This window comes from Ochotona princeps, chromosome 8 (assembly GCF_030435755.1).
Source record: "Ochotona princeps isolate mOchPri1 chromosome 8, mOchPri1.hap1, whole genome shotgun sequence".
In the NCBI taxonomy this organism is placed as follows: Eukaryota; Metazoa; Chordata; class Mammalia; order Lagomorpha; family Ochotonidae; genus Ochotona; species Ochotona princeps.
Window position 1 is genome coordinate 28,263,789 of NC_080839.1, and position 25,679 is coordinate 28,289,467.

At 38.0% G+C, this 25,679-nt stretch overlaps 1 protein-coding gene and 1 pseudogene across 8 annotated transcripts in view; one reads left to right on the forward strand and one right to left on the reverse strand.

The window, feature by feature from the left end:
- The window catches only part of NRXN1 (neurexin 1), a 1,084,317-nt gene that overhangs the window by 310,519 nt on the left and 748,119 nt on the right, over positions 1-25,679 (reverse strand). For all 8 annotated transcript variants that reach the window (XM_058667775.1, XM_058667773.1, XM_036497757.2 and 5 more), the window contains one exon: positions 4,769-4,950. In XM_058667775.1, coding sequence (XP_058523758.1) covers positions 4,769-4,950 — 182 coding nt within the window. The remainder of the gene's footprint in view (positions 1-4,768; positions 4,951-25,679) is intronic.
- On the forward strand, positions 11,234-11,329 carry LOC131481069 (U6 spliceosomal RNA; annotated as a pseudogene).

A 25,679-nucleotide genomic window follows, 5' to 3' on the forward strand; every position in this document is an offset into this window, starting at 1 on the left:
TAGATAATGTCTACATAACCGATCAGGGTGGGAAGGATCTAGGGATAGGGAGAACTGGATGTGATCACCGTTTCCAAAATTTCTACTTCAAGAATTATATTTCTAAATCAAAATCAATTAAATGCTTGGTTTCATAATAATAACTCTGGTCCAGCAAATTACAAAGAAGAAACCCTTAAAGCAAATATGTATAACAATTCAGTAGTGGAATTTGCAGTGCTGTTTCATGCTCCTGTGATGAAAGGATTTGAAAGAACACACTGCTCCAACTGCTACGGCATTTCTTCTGGAGAGAAACATGACACAGGTTAAAATGCATGGCAGTGAATGAGCCACCATTTTTAGGGGCTTTCATCTGTAAATCAGGGAGAGCTTAGGCAATTCCCAACTAAGTTCACTAACAGAAATGAAGAAATACTTCTCACTTTGCCATAACATATTTACTATAAATAATCTAAAATGTCTGAGGTTGAGGTTCTCAGTTGATCTAATCTTTTATTAATCCAACAGATACTGATTAAGTATTATGTATCCAATTCATTTATTTTTGCAGTAACAAAGCCAGACATAGGTCTGGGTCATATTAGGATCTCAATAAACATTCTTGGATAGGTATTTGTTATAATTAAAAAAAAGAAACATTTCAAAAGATTTTCCTGATTATTCAAGATCATTATCATTATTATAATGGAATTGGAGTTTATCTTGGTGCAGGTATTTGGTTAAGTGAGTGAGATGCTGGTTAAGGTACTACACCTCTTACTGGATTATCTAGGCTTGATACCTAACGCCTGAGTGCCATGATCGCTCAAGTAACAGCATGAACTAATATCGTGACAAAATAAACCTGCTAAGTAAGAACAAAAATTAAAATTGAGAAGCTTCTAGGTCCAGATATGTATTCCTTGTTAGAAGGTTCCACAAGTGATTACAGAGGCAAAAATTTGACAAATGCTACATGTCAACTGAGAGATAAGCATGATTTGATACTTATGATCAGTCAGATAAAGAAAGCATGAACATTCTGTTATAGCATGCTGATTTATACAATTCAATATGGGAATGACTTAGGATTCAAAGAACCTAAGAAACATCATGATGATTTCACCCCTTTGTCCAATGCGTATTTTTCAGAACGCTAGAATCAATGACAAGGCTGCTAAAACATAAACTTAATATGTGCTGTACTTGTGGACAAATTGGCAGAATACACCTCTCTTTAAAGAAGTATGTTGCTGAGTTAGTTCTGTGGTATAGTGGGTTAAGCAGCCATGTACAATTGTTAGCATCCTATATGGGCACCAGTTTGAGTACTGATTGCTCCACTTCCAATGTAGCTAAAATGTCTGGGAAAGCAGCAGAGAATGGCCCAAGTGCTTGTGCCCCTGAACTTAGGTGGGGAGATTCCCAGGAAGCTCCCGGAAGCTCCTGTCTTCTGGAGTTGGACTAGTCCAACTCCAGCTATTTTAGCCATTCTGGCCATTTGCAGAGTAAACTAGCAGTAAATGGAAGACTTCGCTTTGTTTCTCCCCATCTCTATAATTCTACATTTCAAGTAAATAAATAAATCTTAAGCAAACAATATTTAAGGATATCACAATGTGAGCAGGCTACAGTCCCCTGGAACTTTGGGGAAGTGCTGAGTGAGGAGGGGCTCACTTATGAGCCAAGGAAATGACCTCACCCCTTGAGGATGACCTCACAGAACTGGGTGCCTGAGCAACTGACACCTACATTCCAGAGCTAGCTCTGAGCTGGTACGCTAGGATTTAACGCTAAGGAAGATGTTCCTGTGTTGCTTTCCAAGACGTAGAGATGGAAATTCAGGCCCCATGAAATGCCCCTGTGGGCCCCGGTCAAAGTGGTGGCCACGCTGGGCTACCTTTGACTCCCGACGCACCTGGTGCATGAAACGGAAAAAGGTAAGGGGGGCCATGGCTACCAGGACAGTTTTCTGTGTGCCCCAACAGGGCAGCCCATAGATGCCTGGGGATTTCGGGAGGGAGTAGACACTTCACTCTGGGTGAGGGAGGAGACTGGGGTTAGCAGTTGATGGGAACTTGAGGGAGCCCCATGATGGCCTCTCTGATGCCCTGTGCCAAATGTCCCTGCTTGTCTCTCCCAGGTTAAGGACCAGTCTGCCCCAGGCCTGGAGCAGTGCAGTGGGCTGCCGACTGCCCATGTCCTGGACCCGCACCCATCAATGACACCATATGACCTGAAAAAGGAGGAACAGTGGACATACCTGTCCATTGCCCAGAATCCTGTGCCACTGTCATCCACCAGGGTCTACAAACCACCTGAGCTGGCAGTTGGTCAACACACAGTGTTGGTGACAGTACAGACAGAGCCCAAGTCCCCTGCTGGGGAAGGTCCAATCCCTGACCTGCCTGATATAGCCTCCCATGAGGAGGAATTGTCCTCCCCAGAGGAGAGCTTCAATATGAGTGACCTTGACATAGCCATGCCCCCTGCTGCCAAGCAGGGCCCAGAAATGGTCCTGATGGGGGATAACATGAAGATGGTGGCCCTGGAGCCACAAGGCTGTGAGGAAGATGATCCGTGGACAAACATGTTCCTTGTGGCCACCAATGATGTTATAGGGACCAGAGGCACACCCTCCCGGCCAGCTCCAGATACTGATGGGTTCCCTGCTTCACCCGCAGAGCCACACCTCTCCAACCCCTCCTCTGTGACAGATTACTTGTTCTTCCTGATCTCCATCCTGCTGTTTTTCTCAGTCTTATGTTCCCTGTACTTCAATAAAATATAGTTAGTTGTTGCCAAGTGTGGAGAGTCTCATTCAGTACTGTACGAGTTTCCCAGGTCATGCCCATCCTACCCTACTCTCACTGCACAATGGAGACCACCACCTGGGTGGGGATCCTCCGGAGAGGACAAGGACCCCCTCCTCAGCCATAGCCAGAACTGTCCATCCATCTTTGCAAAGGGAGCACTGACTGTTAGCAAAGCCAAGGAATACAAGGTTCCAGGAGAAGTTGTTTTCGGCAGCCTCGTGCTCAAGAAACAGGAACTGAGGTCAGTCAGAACAATGGACCCAGCACAGGTGCTTCTAGCACAGCCTCAGTGGCCTTATCTTGTCATGGCACCACCGCTCTCAGTGGGACAGGGAAAGCATATACAAACTTCCCTGCACACAACAGTACCTCCAGTTCCCTGGATGAGGTGCACACAATGGCATTCCAAGGGTGCGAGGGACTTCAGGTGGTGTGGGTCATGGACACAAGAGCCTTCACAGTCCCTGTCGTTGTGCTCACTGATGGCACACTGGCAGAAGGAAAGCAAGGTTTCACCCAGTGGCTCAGGCATTTGTGTAAAGTGCACATTATACCAAGGGGATCTACTTTGACACTCAGTGTGGCCAATATGGCCTGCTGTGCGTGACCTGAGATGCAGTGCTTGTGGCTACAAAGTGTGACACACATGAGGATCCCAACACAGTGATCCCCAACACAGTGACACAGAGTTTTGCTGAATTGGTTTGCTTTTTCAAGATGATCAAATTTAGTCCTTTTGGTCAGTTTAAACCCCCACTGAATTTATTGAAAATTCTGGAAGTCAAACGCAAAATAAACAAATGAATTAACAAAAATTATGAAAAGAAAACCTCACACAAATCTGTATTTACATATTTTGGTGTTTGGCAATATCCCAATATATTTTAGGACTAACTTGATGGTTTCTAACAGGAACTAACAGAGTAAACTTCATAAAATGTCTTCTGGGGCATGGATACTATAGGGCTGAACTGACAGGGCTAGTCAAGAGCAAAAACGTGATTACATGCTGTGGGAGATAAAACCTATGTATCAAATATAAAAAAGGGACTGAAGAGTTATGTGCCTCTCGAAACTTTAAACCTAGTACTACAATGGTAACATCGCTGTAAAGATCTTAAACATTAGACAGTTCCCTATGCTTTTTTGTTAAATTTCCCAACATATTAATATAAGAAAGTATTGGTATATTAGTATATAAAAATCATTATCTTTTACAGATGTTTTGTGCTTCTATTGCAAATGAAATAAAGTACTGCAGCATACTCATTAGTGAGTCTTTGAATATAGAGGTAGAAGGAACAGTCTTTGAGCTATAAAGGCAATTATGCCAACTTTAAAGGAAAATAAAGTTCTTCATTCATGAAACCATATATTATACACTGAGTAAATTCCTGTGGGAAGCAGAGAGTTTGGAGACAAAGGAATAGTTCTAAGACACAAATGTCAAGGATTCATAGTGTTTTCCTGACATATAACAAAATGGCACAAAATGGCACAGAAATCATTTTTAAGCATTTTCTTTCCTATATTCAAATAGTTTTAAGATTTCTTTTTCTCCCTTTTATTTCACATAACTTTAGATAATTCTTTGCTCTTTTAAGAAATGAAATCAGAAAGTCCAGATCTTTGCATGTCACTAATTACAAGCTTATGCTTCTAACCAGATGATTCAATGGCATCTACTACGCAATAATTTATTTTGTTAATTTCCCCCTCCCCAAATCTTTGACTGCATAGAATTCTAAGGATGTCACACTCAAAAAGCAAAACCAAGTCTTCTATTGTAAACAACATACTGACAGCAGTGATGAGCATAAACCCCTATTCACCTCTAGATTATCTTCACATTCCAAATATTAAAGTACCAGCTTCTGAGAAAAAGAGATATCCAAGGGGAAAATTCCAAATTATTTACAAAATGTGAGTAGTGAAAAGTAAAAGCTGAAGCTTATTTAAAATGTACTCACTATATGCAGTTCTAGGTAGTCACCCAGGCCTGAAGAACTGTCCACTCGAACCAATACAGCTTCTTTCTGAACAGTGCTAAAACCAATGGCAAGTCGGTCTGCTCGTGTACTGGGTCTGTCATTAGGAGGCCACTTATAAGTGATTTGTCCACCACCTTTGCTAAAGATATACGTTGTCCCAGCTAGAAAACAAAAACAAAAAGCTCAGTTAGTACAACAATATTAAGCTCATGCTTGTCCATGTTTGTCATACTGATAGAGTTGTATGGTTCTAACTTTATGCCTGTAACTATGGCAAAGAAATAATAGCTTCCAATCAAACATCCCCAAGAAAGAAAACACAGTTATTTTGAAAGAAATAAATAGCTTAGCTTGTAATATTCTCATTAAATTTATCAGCAGGTACATCAGGATAAACAGTTGATCTTTGCATTTTTCCAATGAGCTGCACAAGCATGAAAAATAAAGGGATTTTGTTTCTTCCTGCCAGTTTTGAAGAAACAGCTAAATAGAAAATATTGACTATAGGCACCCCAAAATCAGCAGAAACATATGCCAACTTGATTTTGAAACAAGACCTACATGTAGGTATAACACAGTCTTAAAACACAATAAAGAATATTTCAATGAGCATATCGGAAATCAGATTTCTAACAGGTAAAGGTCTATACATGTTTGACAGGTAATAACCAATGAAATCAATGGTCATGTCAAAAATATAGATAATAAATTTCATTCATAGAAGTCAGATCATACTTACCAAGCAACATCTAGCAGCTTTCAAGCTACTGAACAGTATAAACAGATCCATTCCCTCCTCCACCCCCAAAGGAATTTCTAGTCTTACAACATTGGAAATAATATCTAGGTATCATTCGATATAAATTTTACTTTATGGCAGTGATGTGAATAAATTATTCATCACTGCTTAGAAAGAGTCTTGTTTCAAACAATGCTATTCAGTGTCTAATGTACTGAGGGGCCATTTCACTGCACTTTGATCATCTCTGCAACAAAACGGGCTAGTGCCATGGCATAGCATCTGTGTTGCTGTCATCCCATGTGAGTGCCAGTTCATGTCCCAGCTGCTCCACTTTCAATCCAGCTCCCTGCTTAAGATCCAGGAAAGCAGCGGAGGACAGCTCAAGTCCTTGGGCCCCTGCACCCATGTGGGAGACCTGCAGGAAGCTCCAGGCTTCATGCTGGTTAAGTTTCAGCCATTTCATAAATTTGCAAAGTAAACCATTAGATGGAAGACCTCTTTCTGTCCCTACATCTCTCTGAAAATCTACCTTTCAAAGTGAAAAAAAAAAAAAAAAAGAAATGCAACAAAATGAACTCCTAGAGCCAGAATATTTGGAAGTCATAGAGAAAGATCAATATGGAAGAAGATAAATTCCTTCATGATAAATGGGACTACAGAAATGTTTAATTAGTCTAGGGACAGCACTTCGAACTAAGAGGCAGATGGTGTGTGTGTGTGTGAGTGTGCGTGTGTGTTGGGGGAGAGGAATAAACTATCAGTAAAATGGTTAAAATATGTATGTATTGTATACCTTCTGTGATAAGTAATCTTATGGCTCTATTTACCTGGACCATAGGGATGCTCAGGTATCTGGCAAAGCATTATTTCTAGAGGCAATTGAGAGTGTGTTTCTGGAAGAATCTGAATGTGTGTACTGAATGAGTTTACTGTCATCCAACTCACAGAAGGCCTGAGTACAACAAAAACATGAGGGAACATATGGGTAATCTACCTTTCTCTTTCAGACTGGTTAAAGTAGGACATGATATTTCTCTCACATCTTTGGTTTTCAAAATTTCAGTCTTTATCTTGGTTTCTCTGTGTCCCCAGCTTACATATAATGTATCAAATAACTGCACGCATAATTTTAGATGTGCATGTGTGTAGGTGTGAGGGTGTGTGAGTGTATATGTATTTCACTATTTATTCTGCTTCTCTGGATATTCCTAAATAAACACTGTAGCTTTCACCAAAACTAGTATTTAGGTGTCAATGTTCCATATACAGCAACATATTCTCAAAACCTATATATTAAAGTTCTATGATTACCAAGGGTACTTATTACATACTTTGGACTTATTGTCAGAATTATGTCCATTTAACTGAACAATTATTTCTGTTCAGTTTTATTCATTTATTTAGGCCATTAACACTCCAAAGAACTTTAAATTATGTATACTCTACTTAATGGCTACAAAGTCCATGGCATATCCACTTGCTCCAAGAGTCATGCCAAGAGAGAATTAATGATAAAACCTATAAGTCAGAATATTCTTAAAATGAAATGCAATATAAGATATAAGTTTTTTAGATATCAATGTATGAAAATAATATATCTGTCTCATACACATCAATCAGTACATGAAGAAAATTCAAAATAAATAAATAGCATCGAAGTGGTTTATTCTCTGCATCAGCTGAAGTGTTTGCACCATGGTATTAACTCGTAAGTGTTGATTTCACATAAGTTTTTCTGCTTGGTGACTTCACAGATTATTAAGAGTTACTTGTTTCAGTAAACTCCATGTCAATAAAAATAAGAAAAAATAAGATAAAGTGGATGTTTTTTTTTTTGAAGGCAGGATATAGTAATTATTTCTGAATGCATGTTCTTTTGGAATAATTTTATTTTCCTTTTATTAAATCAATTCTCTAATATTTATGTGTTTCATGTAAAGTAAGGTAAGACAGTAATACTATTTAACAATAGAAACCTAGGGCTCAGGCGCAGTAGCCTAGTGGCTAAACTCCTTGCCTTGCAAGCACTGGGATCCCACATGGGCACCAGTTCTTATCTCAGTAGTCTCACTTCCTATCCAGCTCCCTGCTTGTGGCCTGGGAATGTTGTAGAGGATGGCCCAAAGCCTCGGGCCCCTGTACCAGCGCAGGACACCTGAAAGAAGCTCCTGGCTCCTGGCTTCGGATTGGCTCAGCTCCAGCTGTTGTGGTCACTTGGGTAGTGAGCCAGCAGATTAAAGATCTTTTTGTCTTTCCTTCTCTTTGTAAATCTGACTTTCCAATTAAAAATAAATCTTAAAACAACAACAAAAAATAAAACCTAAAGCTTATATAAGAATTCAGATATTTCCTTCCCCAAGCACCAGTGTGAGCCACATTGGCTTAGACTGAATTTTGAATGAGAAAATCATTTTCACAACCATCTTTCCCACTATTTCTCTATTTCTACATAGGGAGTGGTAGGGTAAATATTACTTCCATGCTACAACTGGAGGGATTTCATAATAAGGATTCACTTTCTATACAATCTTATAAAGTTGATTGAGTGGCAAAGCTTGTAAAATAACCTAGTATCTGAAATCCATTCCAGCACATACATTCTTGTATTATTAAAATATTTCTATTATCATAGCAAGACAGTAAAAAAAAAACACCACAACTTATTTGGATATGTCAGCCTGAATTCCTCAAGGACAAATGTTACCATATTCTAATGTCTCATATCCATAAGGTGACATTTTGCAACTCAAATCATATATTGTCCCTTTACTTAGAATTTCAAAACTAAAACTAACATGCAGATATAAAATAACAGAACACCTAATATATGTAGGCTAATGTTTTGTGAGAGTATACTTCCCAAACTTATTGAACTATATAAGTTTCTAGTTGTTCAGTTATAGAACTTGTGGATAAAAATTTAAGACTTATATTTGGTAGTAAGTAACATAACACAAATATCATTACTTAATATTTGATTTCATAGACAATTTCACTCTTCTCTATAAATTGTAGAATGTTGTAACTTTCATGCAATTAACTCATCTATCCTCTTACAACGACTGTATGGTTCTTTGCATTTTATGAAAACAAAGCAGAGCAGTTTTACTAGCAGCTATGAAAGATCGCAATTTATTCTGGTTTCTGCTGAATCCCAGCTATTTTGGAGAGAAGTTTCCTTTACATTTTCTTCGCAGTGTGCGGCAGTGAATGGCTAGTACTCAGCAGCATACTTCATGATGAATAGGAAAATTAGATGTCCAGTTCCCCCATGGTTCTCTTCTATCTACTTCCGTAAGTATCCTGGATTCCTTTTTTTTTTTTTTAATTGCTTTACATAGAATTGGACAAAATATCCTCTATTCTTAAAACCTTCTTTCCAACCTAAAAATAAATTATATAATCGAATGTAGGTCAGGGGTCTACTTCATTCAACATGCATTTTTTTTCTGGACCAAAATTGTGATGTAATTACTGAGCAGAATAGTTTAGAAATTTAGAGCACAGCCTCAGCGATAAAACATACTTAGGTTCAAATTCCAACTATAGAACTTACTAGCTAAAGATGTTGACCAAGAGATGTATTCCAAATCTTTTATTTCTTATCCAAAAAATGTGCATATAGCAATATTTTCTTACAGAGGTTTTATCAGAATTGTCTATTCCTTTGCATTGTAGAAAGTGCCTAAAAAGTTTGAGAAACCACAGATGTGTATATGCATTATAAAGTAAAAACTAAAATTGCAACGTTAAAGAATTAATACAAATGTCTAGAAAATTTGGATATATTCAAAGTTGTTTTCAAGATAAATGACTTAAGAAATGGACATCTTTAGATTATAATTTTTATTATTGTTTCAGTTTTCATGATCTGAATTAATACTTTCTCCATGATAATTCATATCAGCGGTACCAGCTGTGTTCACTAGTAATTTACCTTATAATGACACTGAATTTTATCACAGATGAAATTTTACGAGAAAAAGCATCTCATCACTATAAAACATCTATCATGGTAGTATATACAACATGAAGCAAAAAAGTTTAGCTTCCTCTTTAAATAAAGGAGAATTTCTACATAAAGTGAATGGCAAACTAGCTTTATGTTTTGAGCTTTATGAAAGCATGTTTTATCATAAAAGTGAAGTAGTAGTGGAATACAATGTTAACCATTCTATCAACACGCAGGGAGTTGTGAGCAAATGTGTTGTCTTTGTTATTTATGCGTGCTTCTACATGACAGGCACTCATACATCAGTGCCACGACTACAAATGGACTGACTGCAAATTAGCCTTGACATGCTTGACGTCCCTGAATGTATGGATGACTCAGGCTTAGAGTGGTTTGTAGCAGTTTCCTCTTTTAAGCAGTGGGGTAATATTACCTGCTCTAAATTTATTAACAAAGCTGCCTCTATAAAATGCAAATTCAGCAGTGAAAACATACTTCACAATAAATAAACACTAATAAATATTATATATGTGCTACTATTATGTTTGAACTACCTGTGATGTTACAACATAAAGTATTTTTAGGATTTACTGAATATAGAATTTACAGCTGTATAGCTCTTTCTTGCTAAATTTCACCTCCCTAAAAGTGGCCACTTAAGCCTCATTTCAGTTCTCCAAAAGCTAACATATTTCCCCAAAAGAACCAAAGCTTTCTGAAAAAGAAAACTAACCAGCATGTACAGGCCTGCTCAATCACTGTTTGCTCTGAATCCTTATGAACAATCCTAGATGAACAATAACATAATTAACTTTTTGAATAGAATAGCTTCAGACCCATAACATAAGTACATGAAATGAGCACAATGTTCTTTTTTGAATCCTATAGTCAACATGAAGCATTCAGGTCATTATGTCTGTATTAAATGTAACAGGGATATAACACTTTTTCCAGTCAAAGTTTGCCAAGTAGTCAGGCGGAAACTGAAAGTAAAACTACTACAAGTAAGAGGAGCTTTCATTCCTTCCTATAACTCTGTCAAGATGTTGTTATTACATTTATGTATTCTGAACATTTTCTGCCTATGTGAAAACAATCTTCAAAGTAAAGCAAAAGCAGTAAGAAAGTTATTTTCAATGCAAAGGTGTTAGATCAGGTTAAAATTACCCTCAAATGAAAAAAAAAATCTTACTAAAGAAAAAAAATCACAACTTGTTAGAGTCCATTGTCTTTCTCAATCATTACACTGTACATGCCACCTTCTAAATTTCCAATAGGAATATTAATATTCAGAAAAGGTTTATATTCCATTGTAGGAGACTGAAGGCATCAGAATAACAGCAGTTCCTATCTCTATACTATGTAAACGACTCCAAATGTAAAAGTTCATAACATAGTAACAAACATAGAAAAGAGACAGTCTTCAATGCTGCATGCTAGTCAAAGGTGGCTGCATGCTAGCCATGTGGTTGCAGGATCCCAAGGCCCAGGCCATCCTCTATTACTTGCCCAAGCCAAAAACAGAGAGCTGGATAGGAAGTGGGACAGTCCAGGACATGAACCAGCACCCATATGGTATCCTGGTACGTACTAGGTAAGGTCTTTAGCCACTAGGCTATAGCCCCGGCTGCCAAGAAAAATATTTTTTAAGAGTATAAAAGAAGCAGTATCAATTCCTAGTAAATTTGGAACATGACTGCTCAGTAAAAGTATCACTCCTTCGATTTACTTATTTCAAAAATTTATTGTGGTGCTCACTTTAGTAGAACATATATTAAAGTTGGAACAATACAGAAAAGCATGGCCCATGTAAATATGACAAATTCATTAAGTATTCCATATTTTTGCATATAAATATGTACATTTTCTGGACAAATATGGAGAATGGGATTACTGTAATTCCTTTACTTTTTGCTCAGTAAATATAAAGCACGATCCTACATTTTGACAGACAGGAAGGTATACAATGTAGCTTTAAAACACAGTTTTTGCCCAACTCTGTTTCTTCAATCAAATGTCAGCTTCATGAATTTGCCTTTCAGATTTTCATACTTACAGCCATAGCTCACATTGCATCAATCTAAGCTTTAAAGGTTATACTAAATGATTACCTTAGTTATCTGAATCCTTCCTATCACTCCTTTATTTAAACCTATCACATATATTAAGATCAGATTCTTATTGAAAGTGTCTCTAATCACTCTCTAGTTAAAAGTTTTGCATGGTTAAGCTAATTTCTACCATATTAAGTTAAAAATCCTTGGAGTGACATTTTATATGCTCTACAGCTACTCTGTACTTCAGCCGAACTGGAGCATCCGATTGTCTATCCAAGCACTCTAGCTTCCTTCTGGAGTAGATAAAATTTATTACGGCTCTGTAAAGATTACAGAAATTTTCCTAGCCAGAATCTTCATCAGGAAAAGCATGAAAGTGTTTCCAGCAATGTGAGTATATTCACTTACACAATGGAAGCCAGTTTTCTAAGTAGTGTATTTTAGCACCATTATTTCCTATTGTTGCTTGAATTTAATCCCCGGCTAAACACAAAGTTCAGCTCATGTAGTAGACATTGAGATTATTCCAGGAAATATTAAAAAGGGATTAGAGAAGATTTCATTTCTCAGTGTATGGAAAAGTCCATGAAATACATAATTTCCTTTAACAAGGAGGCACCTAACTTTAAAAAATACAGAAAAAAATGTAAGAAAGAGAATATATTAAAAAGTGTCTAAGTAATACTATGTTGTTTACCACCAACTATTTTACTCTGTCATTAACAGAAATGAGACCATGCAAGTGCTGGTGTAAGCTTAACAGAAATTGTAGCAATAATACAACTAAAAGCCAAATATAAAAGATCTTCAAAAGGTTTATAGGACATTAGTATTGTGAAAAATGTGCACGAATATAAAAATATTTGGACCAAAACCCATATATTTTAATGCCATTTTCCACTATTTGAAGTTTGAAGTAGCCTCTCATGTGTAACTTTGGTTTTATTTGTATGTGCATTAATTTCTTATCTCATATCCTCTGAAATAGTTTATGAAGATGACAAGAACAAAAATCAGTTTATTTTGTGAGGTACCAAACTATATACACTTATATTACAAGTATAAAGTGCAAAAAATAAGGAAAACTTTCTTTGAAAGCAATAATGTATATTTAACAGTTAAAATCCTTGATGGTAAATAATAATAATAAAATAATAATAATAATGTGTGAATGTCACAGCATAGCAAATCAACTCACCATTTGGAGTGGCCACATCCTTGATTAGTATGCTGAGTCCTGATTTCTCTATTTCTTAAATAAGTGCCCATCTAACGCATCCTGGGATGTAGCAGATGATGGCTCAAATGCCTGGATCCCTCTTCTCCACATGGGAGACCTAGATGGAGCTCTGAGCTACTGGGTCTGGCTAGCCGAATGACTATTGCAGGTATTTGGAAAGTGAATCAGAGAATGAAAAACCTCCCTCTCACCCTTTCAAGTAGATGAAAACACTGTTTAAAATTTTTAAAAAGAAAAATATAAAGATGAGAGTGTTTGAACCTGTGAAGATCTTTAACCAATGAAGCTCAACAAAGAAAGTAAATTTTAAAAGGGATAGATTTTCAAAAAGCTTCCATGTGAAGATCTTTTATCACTCAAGTGGAGATACGTAACAACAAGTGAGAATACTTTTGAAAAGAAAATAATTGAAACATCATAATGTGGATTAAAGTATTAATCAGATTTGGAAGAAATAGTGTTAAACTTCTGGGTTCAATGTGAATGGCTCAATTAGCTAATCTTCCTCTTTGCAAGCACCAGGATCCCATGTGGGCTCCAGTTCATGTCCTGGCTGCGTCCCTTCCCACCCAACTCCCTCTTATGGCCTGGGAAAGCAGTAGAGGATGGCCCACCTCCTCGGGAACCTGTACTCATGTCAGACACCAAGAGGAAGCTCCTCACTCCTGGCTTCAGATCAGCTCAGCTTCAGCCACTGCAGCCATCTGGGGAGTGAACCTGCAAATGGAAGATCTTTCTGCCTCTCCTTGCTAGATATCAGTCTTTCCATTAAAAACAGAAAATCTGAAAAAACAAACAAACAAAAAGCCTTTGTTTGTACTGGGATCCTTCACAGAATTCTCTCATCCTGGGATGAACTGACAAGATGTTTCCCCTCTGCGCCTCCGATTTGAGCACTCAGGTCCCCAGCATGAAAGATTTTCAAGGTCTAAACACAGGCTCAAGCTTCAGTGCCTTCAACAAGCTTCTCTCGGAATGTTTAATTCATTGCAAGTTGGTCATTGCATTGAAGTTTGTACTCATGTGCCTTTGAACTCACGTAAGGTTTATGGTTCTTTTTTTTTAAGATTTAGTTATTTTGTATTGCAAAGTCAGATATACAGAAAGAAGGAGAGACAGAGAGGAAGATCTTCTGTCCGAGGATTCACACCCCAGTGACCACAATGGCCAGAGCTGAGCCGATCCAAAGCCAGGAACCAGGAACTTCCTCCAGGTGTCCCATGCAGGTGCAGGGTTCCAATGCTTTGGGCCGTCCTTGACTGCTTTCCCAGGCCACAAGCAGGGAGCTGGATGGGAAGTGGAGCTGCCGGGATTAGAACAAGTGACCTTATGGGATCCTGGCATGTTAAAGGTGAGGACCCTAGCCACTAGGCCACTGCGCCAGGCCCAAGGTTTATGGTTTTTATGGAAAAGAGAGGTCATTTCTTAAACAGGATAGTCTACTTGCTGCTATAACCAACAATTAGAACTAACCACGAAAACTTATTCTTCTTGTTCTTCATGATTCTTACTTATTTAGGGATGACATTACTTTCTAAAGTCATATGACTTCTGAATAGATGTTACTGAAGTTAAGATTTCAGTCAGATGTGTAACAATAGTGCTATTAAAATGCTACATTTAACCAACAGAGCAGTATTTTTGGAACAGCCAGCAGTATAAAAAAGTGCTTTGCGAATATTAACATATTCTAGCAAATTAGTTTGCACTCATTATCATAAGCAATTACTTACTGTTTAGATGCAGCTCATTTTAAATTGGCAAGCAATTTACAAGAATTAAAACCATAATATAGAGAGCTTTCTGAAAACCCAACCATGTCCTGGGATAAACGATGTTGCTAGGTTCACAGAGCATGCACCAACACAGGGTTATCCCTTACATATTTAACATTAGAATAATATTTTGCTGATGACACAGGCTTTGGATGTAAGTCATTTCCAGTGATTGTGTGGATACCATCAATGGAATTGTGCTTGTCATACATGAGAATCTCTAAAACATGAAAGCTGGGTCTGAGGTGACCGCTGAGGTAGCAAGGCCCTGGGACTTTAACAACTCATTCTATTGTCCTGAATCTTTTAACACTAGCCAGTTAGACCCTTAAGTGAAATTTCTGTTGTCTTGGTTACTCTTTTCTATTCTGTTGGTGGAACCTGCTGATGCTCCCTGCTATCCTATGTACCTTCTCTAATAGCAAAATTGTTCAGTGTCAGTTGGCAATACAGCTGCTTGGCAAGATCCTACATTTCCCTTTCTTCATTGGCAAATGGAAAGGCCACTTAAGTACATATTAAAAAATGTTTTTAATTAAAATTAGAAAGAAATATACTCCAAATATAGCAGCATTTGAACTATAAAGATCTTTAACCAACAAAACTCAGCAAAGATAGCAAATTTTGTAAAGTGATATAGAAAGAAAAAGCTCTCTATGGAAATCTTGATACTTTACATTTCATGTGAAGAGACATAAACCCAAGTGAGACTATTTTTAAAGTTGAAATGACTGAAATGGTGCAGTATAGATTGAAGCCTAAATCAGACCTGGAATAGTTATAGGACAAATCTCTCTATAGCCAGAGATGTTCCAGCCTGCAGGCTCCTGCTAACTTTCCCTTTCTTCTTGCTGAATAAAGACAAATACTAAGCCAGACAAGTAGATTAATTAGAGGGAAGCCCTAGTTTAAGAACTGCATCCTCCGATCCCGGAAATGTTTGAACTGTTACTTTGACAGCCTTTAAAACAAAACCAACATTTTTGCGTATACTTTTTTCATTATTTTTACAGCCATGTAAATTTGATATAGAATTTGTAATTATCATTATATTACACATTTATGCTAGTATCCGCACAGGTAAAATTATTTGTTTGACGTCACAAAATCAATATGGAACTTTTCCCAACATTTTCACAAAAGGTTGGTAAAAATCTAGTACCACTAAAAAAGAGAGAGTGTAGTACCATTTTTAAAGTAACTCACTTATTCACTCTCCTGGAAAGTTACATATGTTCACAGCTTTACAGCCAACTTCTCTTCTCCAACACCAAATGGCACACATTTGCACAACAAGGCAAAGGATGCTCTGCATGCACTGATGCAAGGTGATTTTCCGCTACCCAAACACATACTATTCATCTTGAATATGGAGATTCTACCTTGCAATTGCAAATGCTTTTTCTTCTCCCTTTGAGAATTAAATCTCTAGCCTCACAACCAGAAGTCTTTCTCAAGAGAACATAACCATCATCCAGTGTCTATGGATGTGCAAGAGGCTATCTTCTCTAAGTATACATTGCAAACTGAGAGGGCCTAATAACACTGACACCCTCGCAACACTCCTACCACTGCCTGCCAGTATTTTTTCACTAGTACCCTCCGGGGATTGAAATCTCCCTCCTGCCATTTCTGTGGAGTTCACATCAGTTTTTCTCTATTGCAACAGTCACGAGCTGTGCTTTTTGCATTTTAAACATGCTGTATTGCATTTTTCCTTTGATACATACATCTCAATCATATTTTTCTTCCAGCTGATCTAACCAACCTCAGAAAGAGCAATGTTAACCAAGTTCATACTTAAAAATAGGAAAGCCTTACTTCTTCTGAAATGGTCATTCTAAAAAAAGCAAACAAAACCCCACTTGTTTCCTCATAGAAAAAAATGCTCAGGCTCCCTAGCTGATAGAGATATACAAACAAAAATTACACTGATGTTGCACCTAAATTCCAGTGAGACTGGCCTACATTCAGAAAAATACTAACAATACCTACTGACACGGATGTAAGCAGAAAGGCACCCAACTCTACTGTGGATGGGAGCATAGACTCGTGCAGCCATTGTGGAAGTCAGTATGCAGAGTACTAAGAGAATTGAAAATGGATCTACCTGATTACCCAAGCATCTCACTTCCTGAAATATACCCAAAGGGAGTGAAAGCTGCAAAGAAGAAAGTGACCAACAACCCTATGTTTAAAGTATCATAATGCGCAACAGCAAGAACATGGAAACAACCCAGATGTCCATCAAAATAGGAAACTGTGGTACATCTACTCAATGGAATATTACTCGGCCACTTAAAAGAATAAAACTCTACCATTTGCAACTGAAGACCATTATGCTCAGTGAAACAGAGCCAATCCCAAAAGGGCAAACATCATAAGTTCTTTCTGACACAATGCTGCATTCATGCAAACTGTAAGATAAACAGACGTACAGATAAACATGTATACAGATATTCTCGTAAATATAATGGAGACCAGCATTCCAGGAAGTAAAGATGAACTGACTCATTTCTATTCCCAAAGAAAAGAACTTCAATGAAACTTTTAAATATACCTTGATGATAAATATACTCGGTTTTGATCATGTCTATAACTACAATGCCATCACACTTAAATAGCAGAATGTTGGGCATTGAACTGTTGTTGAATGGCTATATTACTGTAATACTATGGTGGAACTTGATGAAATGGGGGGAGAATGGGGAAGTGGGAGGGGAAACCTACACCTACAAAGCTGTATCATAGAAAACAGTAAGAATGAAAACACAAAAAAGAAAACAGATAATCTGTGAAGCTTAGTGAAAAGTAGTTTTGAGGAATCTATAGCAGTGTTTTACAGCAACATGCTGAGTAACAGTTACCAAGAGCAATGAGAATAAAAGTTACAATGTTCAAAGACAAAGCAATGAGCACTTAATCTCCATTTACTGTCAATAATCATAGCAAAAAATAATTTTTGTAACGAACACTACAGAGCAAATCCTACTTCCTTTACATCAGTTTTATATAATTTGTCATTAACGGTTATATTGTATATTGGGAATGAGTTCATTTTCATGGTTCCCAGTTACTTCAAGGCCAAGAATGTCACTAGCTACTCCAGCATAGCATTCATTACGCTGAATGAGATATATAATCTTCAAATTTTTGCAATGATACCTTTGCTTTCATCTGTTATGGTAGAATCATCTGTCTGTACTATACCTAAAGTGAAGGATTTATTTACAATAAACTGAGCAACAAAGAAAAACATTTTCTTCAAGATGTGAATTTTTGGGCCCGGCGGTGTGGCCTAGTGGCTAAAGTCCTCGCCTTGAACACCCCGGGATCCCATATGGGCGCCGGTTCTAATCCTGGCAGCTCCACTTCCCATCCAGCTCCCTGCTTGTGGCCTGGGAAAGCAGTCGAGGACGGCCCAATGCTTTGGGACCTTGCACCCGCGTGGGAGACCCGGAAGAGGTTCCAGGTTCCCGGCATCGGTTCGGCACGCACCGGCCCGTTGCGGCTCACTTGGGGAGTGAAACATCGGACGGAAGATCTTCCTCTCTGTCTCTCCTCCTCTGTGTATATCTGGCTGTAATAAAATGAATAAATCTTTAAAAAAAAAAGATGTGAATTTTTGACAATTAAAAAATTTCACTTCAGTGAATTTGCAATCACTTTTATTGCTTTATCTTAACATTGGTATGAAAAGCATATTTATTTATCATGTCCATTTCTAATTGGCAAATATTTTTCCTTCATCTACTTTACTATATGATTCAAAGTGTTGAATCCCAAAACAGTACAGCAAGCTTCTTTTCCATTCCCATTAATGAAACAACACCATAACACCCACACTCTCTACATTCATGAATAAGATGTATGTTATGAATTCAGAATCAGAAACAGAGTTTCCATTGTCACTGTAAAGGGCAATCACCCAAAACTCAAATGTGTCTGTACACATAAAGTGATAATCCATCTAGAATAAATGTGCATGGAAATGCACAAAATGGCAATGCACTTTGAGCAGATAGCCTTGTTGTTCACTCTGGAGTACCAGTACTCATGCCCTTTGTGATTTCGGCCATACTTTTCTTGATATCATCATCACGTCAAAAGACGCTCCCACCAGCAAGCACAGGGCTTACAGTAAAACAAAGGGAAAGCTATGGGGTTATCACTGGGGAAATGACATGATCAGGGTTTAATTTTACTACATTATCATGGCTTTCCTGAAGAAAATGGGATGGATAACAGGGAGCTGAGGCAAGGAACTTCTTCAGGAGGTTATTTTACAAAAAGAGGAGTAAATTATAATGACCTGCATAAAAACCGTAGTGCTATGGGGGAGGGGTGCTGGAAAGAAGCAGACAGGTGTGATAATTCTAAGGAGTTTTGATGACTGGCTGGGAATGAAGAAGCAAAAAGAAAAAATAATCTACAATTAGTCCTAATTCTGACCTGGAAAAGAGTAGATACTGTACAATTCACTGAGATAAGAAACATCAGAGAATGAATGAGACTTGAGAAGAATATAATGATTAAAAAAAAAGATTTATATTTGTTTTTATTGGAAAGGCACATATAGAGAGAGGAGGAGATACAGAGATAAAGATTCTCTGTCCACTGGCCCACTCTCCAAGCGGTCGCAATAGCTGGAGCCTCCTACAAATCTCCCGCATGGGTGCAGGGTCCCATAACCTTAGGCCATCATCGACCACCTTCCCAGGGCACAAGCAGGGAACTGGATGGAAGAGGAGCAGCCAGGACATGAACGAGCAACCACATGGGACCCCAGCCACCAGGCTACCGTGCCATGTTATATAATGAGGTTTCATTTTTGATTTATCCCCCTTCCTCTAGGTAAGAGTACGGTGTCATTTTTATAATCTGTATTATCACTTAAATATACAAGGAAAATGTTTTTGTGTATTCTGCTTAATGACCAAGCAGATAAGTTAGATGGATGCTTCAATAAGAGCATGTCTGTGCTTTTTCTTAAAGCAATTTTTACAAGACTGAAATTGTAAATGAATCTAAATTATATCTCTTCATTTCCCTCAAAATAACATGAAAATGTAATATTTAAACAAGAGCTTATATGAAAATTTATATTTTTCATCTGAACACATGCACTGCTCCTTTCTTATGATAATTTTTCAAAATTGGTTACAAACAAAAGCATTATTACAGTAAGTTGTCTGCGGCATGTTGCTTCTTGATCAGTATTTGGTTAATCTAAACATGCAATTGCTTAGTTACTTTGCTGAACTTATTTGTTTTGCTTTCTGTGCTCATGAAGATTTTATTAATACTTTATGTAGAGCACTTAAGTAACTTATTTTGCTGGGTTATCAGTTATGTTTCACTGATGAGCAACAGGGTCAAACACAATGATACTGGCTGAATGTGGACTCAAACCCCAGGATACACAAATGGAGTTGAGTTATCTGCATTTCTCCTGCTTTTCAATGGTGGAATGAGAGGAGTTATGGAAGCCATTGCTGTTGAAAAGTAGGCTCGGGCCCAGCATGATAGCGTAGTGGCTAAAGTCCTCGCCTTGAACGCACCAGGATCCCATATGGACGCCGGTTCTAATCCCGGCAGCTCCGCTTCCCATCCAGCTCCCTGCTTGTGGCCAGGGAAAGCAATTAAGGACAGCCCAAAGCCTTGGGACCCTGCACCCGCATGGGAGACCTGGAGGAAGTTCCTGGCTCCTGGCTTTGGATCGGCACAGCACCGGCCATTGCAGCCACTTAGGAAGTGAACCATCAGATAGAAGATCACTTGGGGAGTGAATCATCGGATGGAAGATCTTCCCCTCTGTCTCTCCTCCTCTCTGTACATCTACCTTTCCAATAAAAATAAATCTTAAAAAAAAGAAAGAAAAGTATGCTCCATACTTTCTCATCCACATTCACCCTCAGTATAAGATTCTTTAAAGCCTTCCCCCAAAATAAGTCCAGCAAGATAGTCTGTTTCATAACTATTAATTTGATCTACTGGACCCTTCTGTCTCCTGGAACATAGTGGGCATGACCACAGGTAGACAAAATGGTGAACAGAGTAATTTTTCTTCAAATGAGCATCTGTTGAAAAACAGTAGCAGTATAACGATTGCTGTCAAACAAAACATTTGCTTGATGCTTGTCAGAAGACTGTCATATAGATTGTGGACCTCTATTCAGTAACAATGCAGATTTCACCATGTTCACGTGTACAACGTCGCAACATGCACATGGCAGCCCTTCTCTGAGATGCAAAAATTAGGGCTGAGTTAAAGAGGGAGAGTCGACATATCATGGTATCTATGATTCTGTGGAACACAACCATGCTCCTCAGTGGGAATCAGGTGCGAAAGATGCTGAAATTATCTTTCTTTTTCAACTGCTCCAGAGACACAAAAGAGGTTCAAGATATTTCTTGGAAAGAACAGGGTTTACTCAGTTGAAATAAGGTAAGTCGTATACTTAAGCTGTGGAAATGAAATTCCTGCAAAGACAGGAAACATCAGAGCAGTGTTAATCAAAGATCCATGAAGAACTAAACCTCAGTGATGTAAGCCATCTATCTGAAAGCCAGAGCTCAACAAGACAGAACTGGGGCTTAAAGAAGTGAGACCTTCAAAATCCTCGGGAGATCACTCTCCTCTTGTACTCTACAGATGCTATGAAGGAGAGACTAAATTTTGATACAGGTTAAACTGGAAACTCAAGAGAGATATATGGTTAATGAATTGTATATACAATCTTCCTTTTCAATAGAAATTTTTTAAAAAATCCTTAAAACATGTGTCCGGTTTCACGGAGGCTTGCCAATACTCATCCCACCCCTGCCCCAACATGATTTCGGATCATGATGATTACATGCAGAGTACTAACTAAACTATTAGCTCTTTTTGCTAACTTACAAAGCTTTGAGGATTTATATTGCAGAAACAACCCCTGTTCTAAGGCTCAGAAGAATGCAGGCTTCCAAAGAAACACAGGGCAGCTACATTCACAGTGTCACAGGTCAATCCTGACCCTGTAAATGAAATCATATGCACCGACTCTCAGAATGTTAACGATATTTTCCCAGACTTTGATAAATCTATGGAACGAGGAAAGCCTCCAAGGTAAACTCAGTGAGGTTCACTTTTCCTGGAGTAAAAAATGAAAGGCGACAGAAATGAAAGCCCTCTATGCTTCTCTTGAAAGCAGCATGGTTACCTTCTCTCCAAATGACTGAGAAGCTAATACAGAAAAAAATGCTGAGCAAAATGGAGGAGCTGTTAGAAAGTCAAGAAGCCTACAGTTAATCACAAGAGATAAGCAAATTCACAGGAACACTGACGTCCTACTGATTATTGCCTAAAAGGCAGGCATGTATAAAATTGAAACAAAACACAGTACACACAGACACACACATCAGTCTCTACAGATTGTTTTAATTTGGAAAAGACATGCGAACAACATACAAAAACATCAAAGCACAGGATTTTTAAAATATATATATAAGTCTAATAATATGGGTCCACCATTGTGGTGCAGTGGTTAAGCTGCTCCCTGCACTGTCCGCTTCCTATATGAGCACCAGCTTGAGCCCTGATTCCTCTACTTTTGATCCGGTTTCCTACTAATACACCAGGAAAAGCAGCAGCAGATGGTCCAAGTTCTTGGGCCCTTATCAAGCACATGGAGAACTAGATGAAGGTCTAGACTTCTAGCTTCCACCTGGCACTGTTCTAGCTACTGTGGCCATTTTAGGAGTGAAACACTGGGTGGAAGATCTGTTTTTCTGTTTCAGTCTCTTCCTCTCCCTCCTTCCTTCGTTTCCCTTCTCATCTTCCCTTCCATCCCTCCTTCCTCTCTCCCAACTTCCCTCTCTCCATGTAACTCAAATGAATAAAATTTAAAAAATGAAATACATCATCTCTAACCAGTAATCCATGTAAGTTACCTACTCTGTGATAAAATGAGTGTAAATGAGACTGCTAATGAATGCAGTTAAAAAGCTATCATGCAATGTGGAGGCATTCAACCTTCAATTAGAAAAGTTTGGAACTAGTCCTAATGTGTTGCTTGGTGACTTTGCCAAAATTATTGAAACTATTCAACAATTCTCATTTTCCTTTTCTGAAAATTAGGGGGCTTTTCCAGATCATCTCAGTTATCATTCCGACTCTGCTCTAGTAAAACTGATGTCAACCTTCGACTTGATCCCAAAGTAAACTGGAGGAAGAAATAGAAAGTTACACTTACCAATGAGACATGTTAACACATAACATGCAATGATTTGTTTGGATCAATATTCGCTACCTTTTCATTTGATTTGAATCGATTGTTGTGGGGAGCAGCCGACCCCACACGGATGAGGGGCTTCAAGATGGCGGCTGGCCGAGTGCCAGGAGGCGGGACTTGTCCCGCCAGTAGGCAAGCAGGAAGTCACAAGGATAGGCTAATTCTCCCTCGCTGCGATTGCTGGCCTATCAGATAGTGCCCCGTGGACCACGGGCAGAAGTGATTGGTGGAAGAACTCTTTATAAGCAGCTCGCTTTCGGCAATAAACCTCTTTTTGGTTCGCCCTCTCTTTTTGGTTCATTTCTCTCCTTTTTGGTTTGTGACATTCTGGTGGCCCATACGGGGAGAATACAGAAACGGGCAGAAATGTGGGAAGAAGGGTGGTGGAAAATGGGAGGAAGGGTGGCGGAAGAAGCGGGTAGGAAAGCTTAGACCAATGTGTACAGGAGCAGCAGAGGGAAGGTTTGAAACGCAGCCGCTTTTGCCAGTTTTTCCCGGACCTCCAAGAGCATGACTCGGCGTTTTTAGTGCCGCTGCTGCTGAGCGGTGGCGGCGGTGACAGATTGTTTTTTTTTTTTTAATTTTATGATTTTTAAATTTTAGGATATTTTATTTCATGTAATAATTCTCTGCATGGTCATAGAAAATAAAGACATATATATAGTAAAAAGGAACAGAGTATAGACTGAGTATTGCTAGAAGTTACTGTTTTTTATTTCCTGAAGTCATACACCCCACATGACTGATCTATCAACTCCACACTAGATCAATGCAACACAATTTCCATAGAAGTTTCAGTCTAAAACAAGCCCTGGGCTTATTAAAACTTGGTTATGTAATAACTGAAGGTTTCTCATCTAAAATCTATAATTATCGCAGTTATACTGAAAAGGCTGTGTTAAATGTTGTTAAGCAAAAACCACCCTGGTTGATTTGTTTTGTGAATACATGTTAAGATGATTCCTACTTAGAAAAGAATCATTCCACACTGGAATTATTATGAGCCATGGAAGGTTCTATTGTCATAAACATGACTCAGGTATAGAAAGGGATTCATTATCTTGTTCTAACATACATTTTACATTGTAAAAATATGATGATTAGTTGGAGTATGCTCTCTATAGATACATGTACAATGGCATCATTTAATTCTTACTTTCTCCATCTTTCTAGTTAATAAAGATCAAATAATTCATCAGTTAATAGATAATCCCCCACACGTTTGCCAGAAAAATACCACCACTTTTTCATCTGTTGCTGATATTCAGATGTTTCAAGGTTTTTAGCAACTATTTAAAGTCTTTATTGATGCCCACTGACTTCTGCATTGCCCAGTCCCTGGCACCTGTTGAAACTGCATTGAGCTTTTCTCTGTATACTATAGAATATGCTATATTTTTCCCATATTTTTCACATATTTAATACTTCATTAAGTGACAGTATCCACAAACAATTAGAAAATGGCAATATTAATAAAAGAAAAAATAAAGAAGAGAAAAAATAAGTATACAAAATTTTTAAAAATAAGCATACAGAAATTTCAAAAATAAGAATCAAAGAGGAAAATAACTCTACCATTTGACAGGTATATAAACAAAGGTCATACACATAAAGAAAATGAGGTTCATACACATTTTGGAAAACATATTCATCAACATACTAAAAATAAAATTTTGTGCTTTATAAGTAAATACATTCAGTTGGAAACCATTATGCTTAATGAAATAAGTCAGTTACCAAAAGGCAAATATCGTATATTTTCCCTAATCTGCGGTAACTAATTCACGCGGGGGGGGGGGGGGGGAGTACTTTATATGTATGAAAGTAGCTAAATGTAATTATATTGTTTCTTTTCTTTCAAGCATTTTTTGCGGGCCAATAGACAAAAGGGTGATCATTTTTTAAATCAAAATACACACACAAAAAGAGAGAGAGAAAATGTTCAAATGACATGTTCAAGGACCTAAAAACTGGAGGAACAGCTGGGGTTCCTTCACGGATTTATTTTTTTGGCTTTTAAGTCTACCCTTCAAACAACTAAGCCATACGATGCAATAAAAAAAAAAGAGTTGGCGCCACACATACACTCAACTAATATTGGAAAAAGCTATTACTTCTCAGCTTTTTGGCTAGGATCAAATATAGAGTAATTGACTCTGTTCAACTACTTGGGTACTCCAAATGAAAGATTACAGATCACAATAGATTTCTAAGCACCAGTGAAAAATTTTGACTGGAAACATTCATATTTCTCACGTGACAGATCTTGTTAAAGTTTGGGATAAAGTATTAGTTTAATCCAGAAAAGGTGAGAAGTCCAAATAGTACAGAAAATAGATGCTCGGAAGCAGTGAAGGAACTTTTAAACACGACTCCCGGGAGAGAAAGAGAAGCAACACAAAAAGACTAGCAGAATAAAAGCAGTGACATTGGACCAAAAAGGCAGATTGTGAATCCTGTCGGACTATCCATTGCCTCAGGTCAACACACCCAGTTTAACAACACAGCTGGTTAGGTGAGTGTCATTTACATTTACAGATGTCAACATAATTTTGTATCATTCTATTGATTGGTTATTTGACTTGGAAGCAACACAGACCACAGTTGGTATAGAGGTTGCACTCTTGGTTTGGAGACTATTTGACCAGTGACATTTTGTGAAATCAATGGGTTATTTACCACTTTAATCTTTCTGAAGTTCAAAATTCCAAGGATCCTTAAGATTTAATAAACCTGGGCATCTGACTGAAGTTTACAACCTAGCTTTTTCCTAATACACCAACATACAGTGATTACTGACTAGTAAAAATGTTTGCCAACTAAGGATATTACCTCAGGGTTCCACACTCTG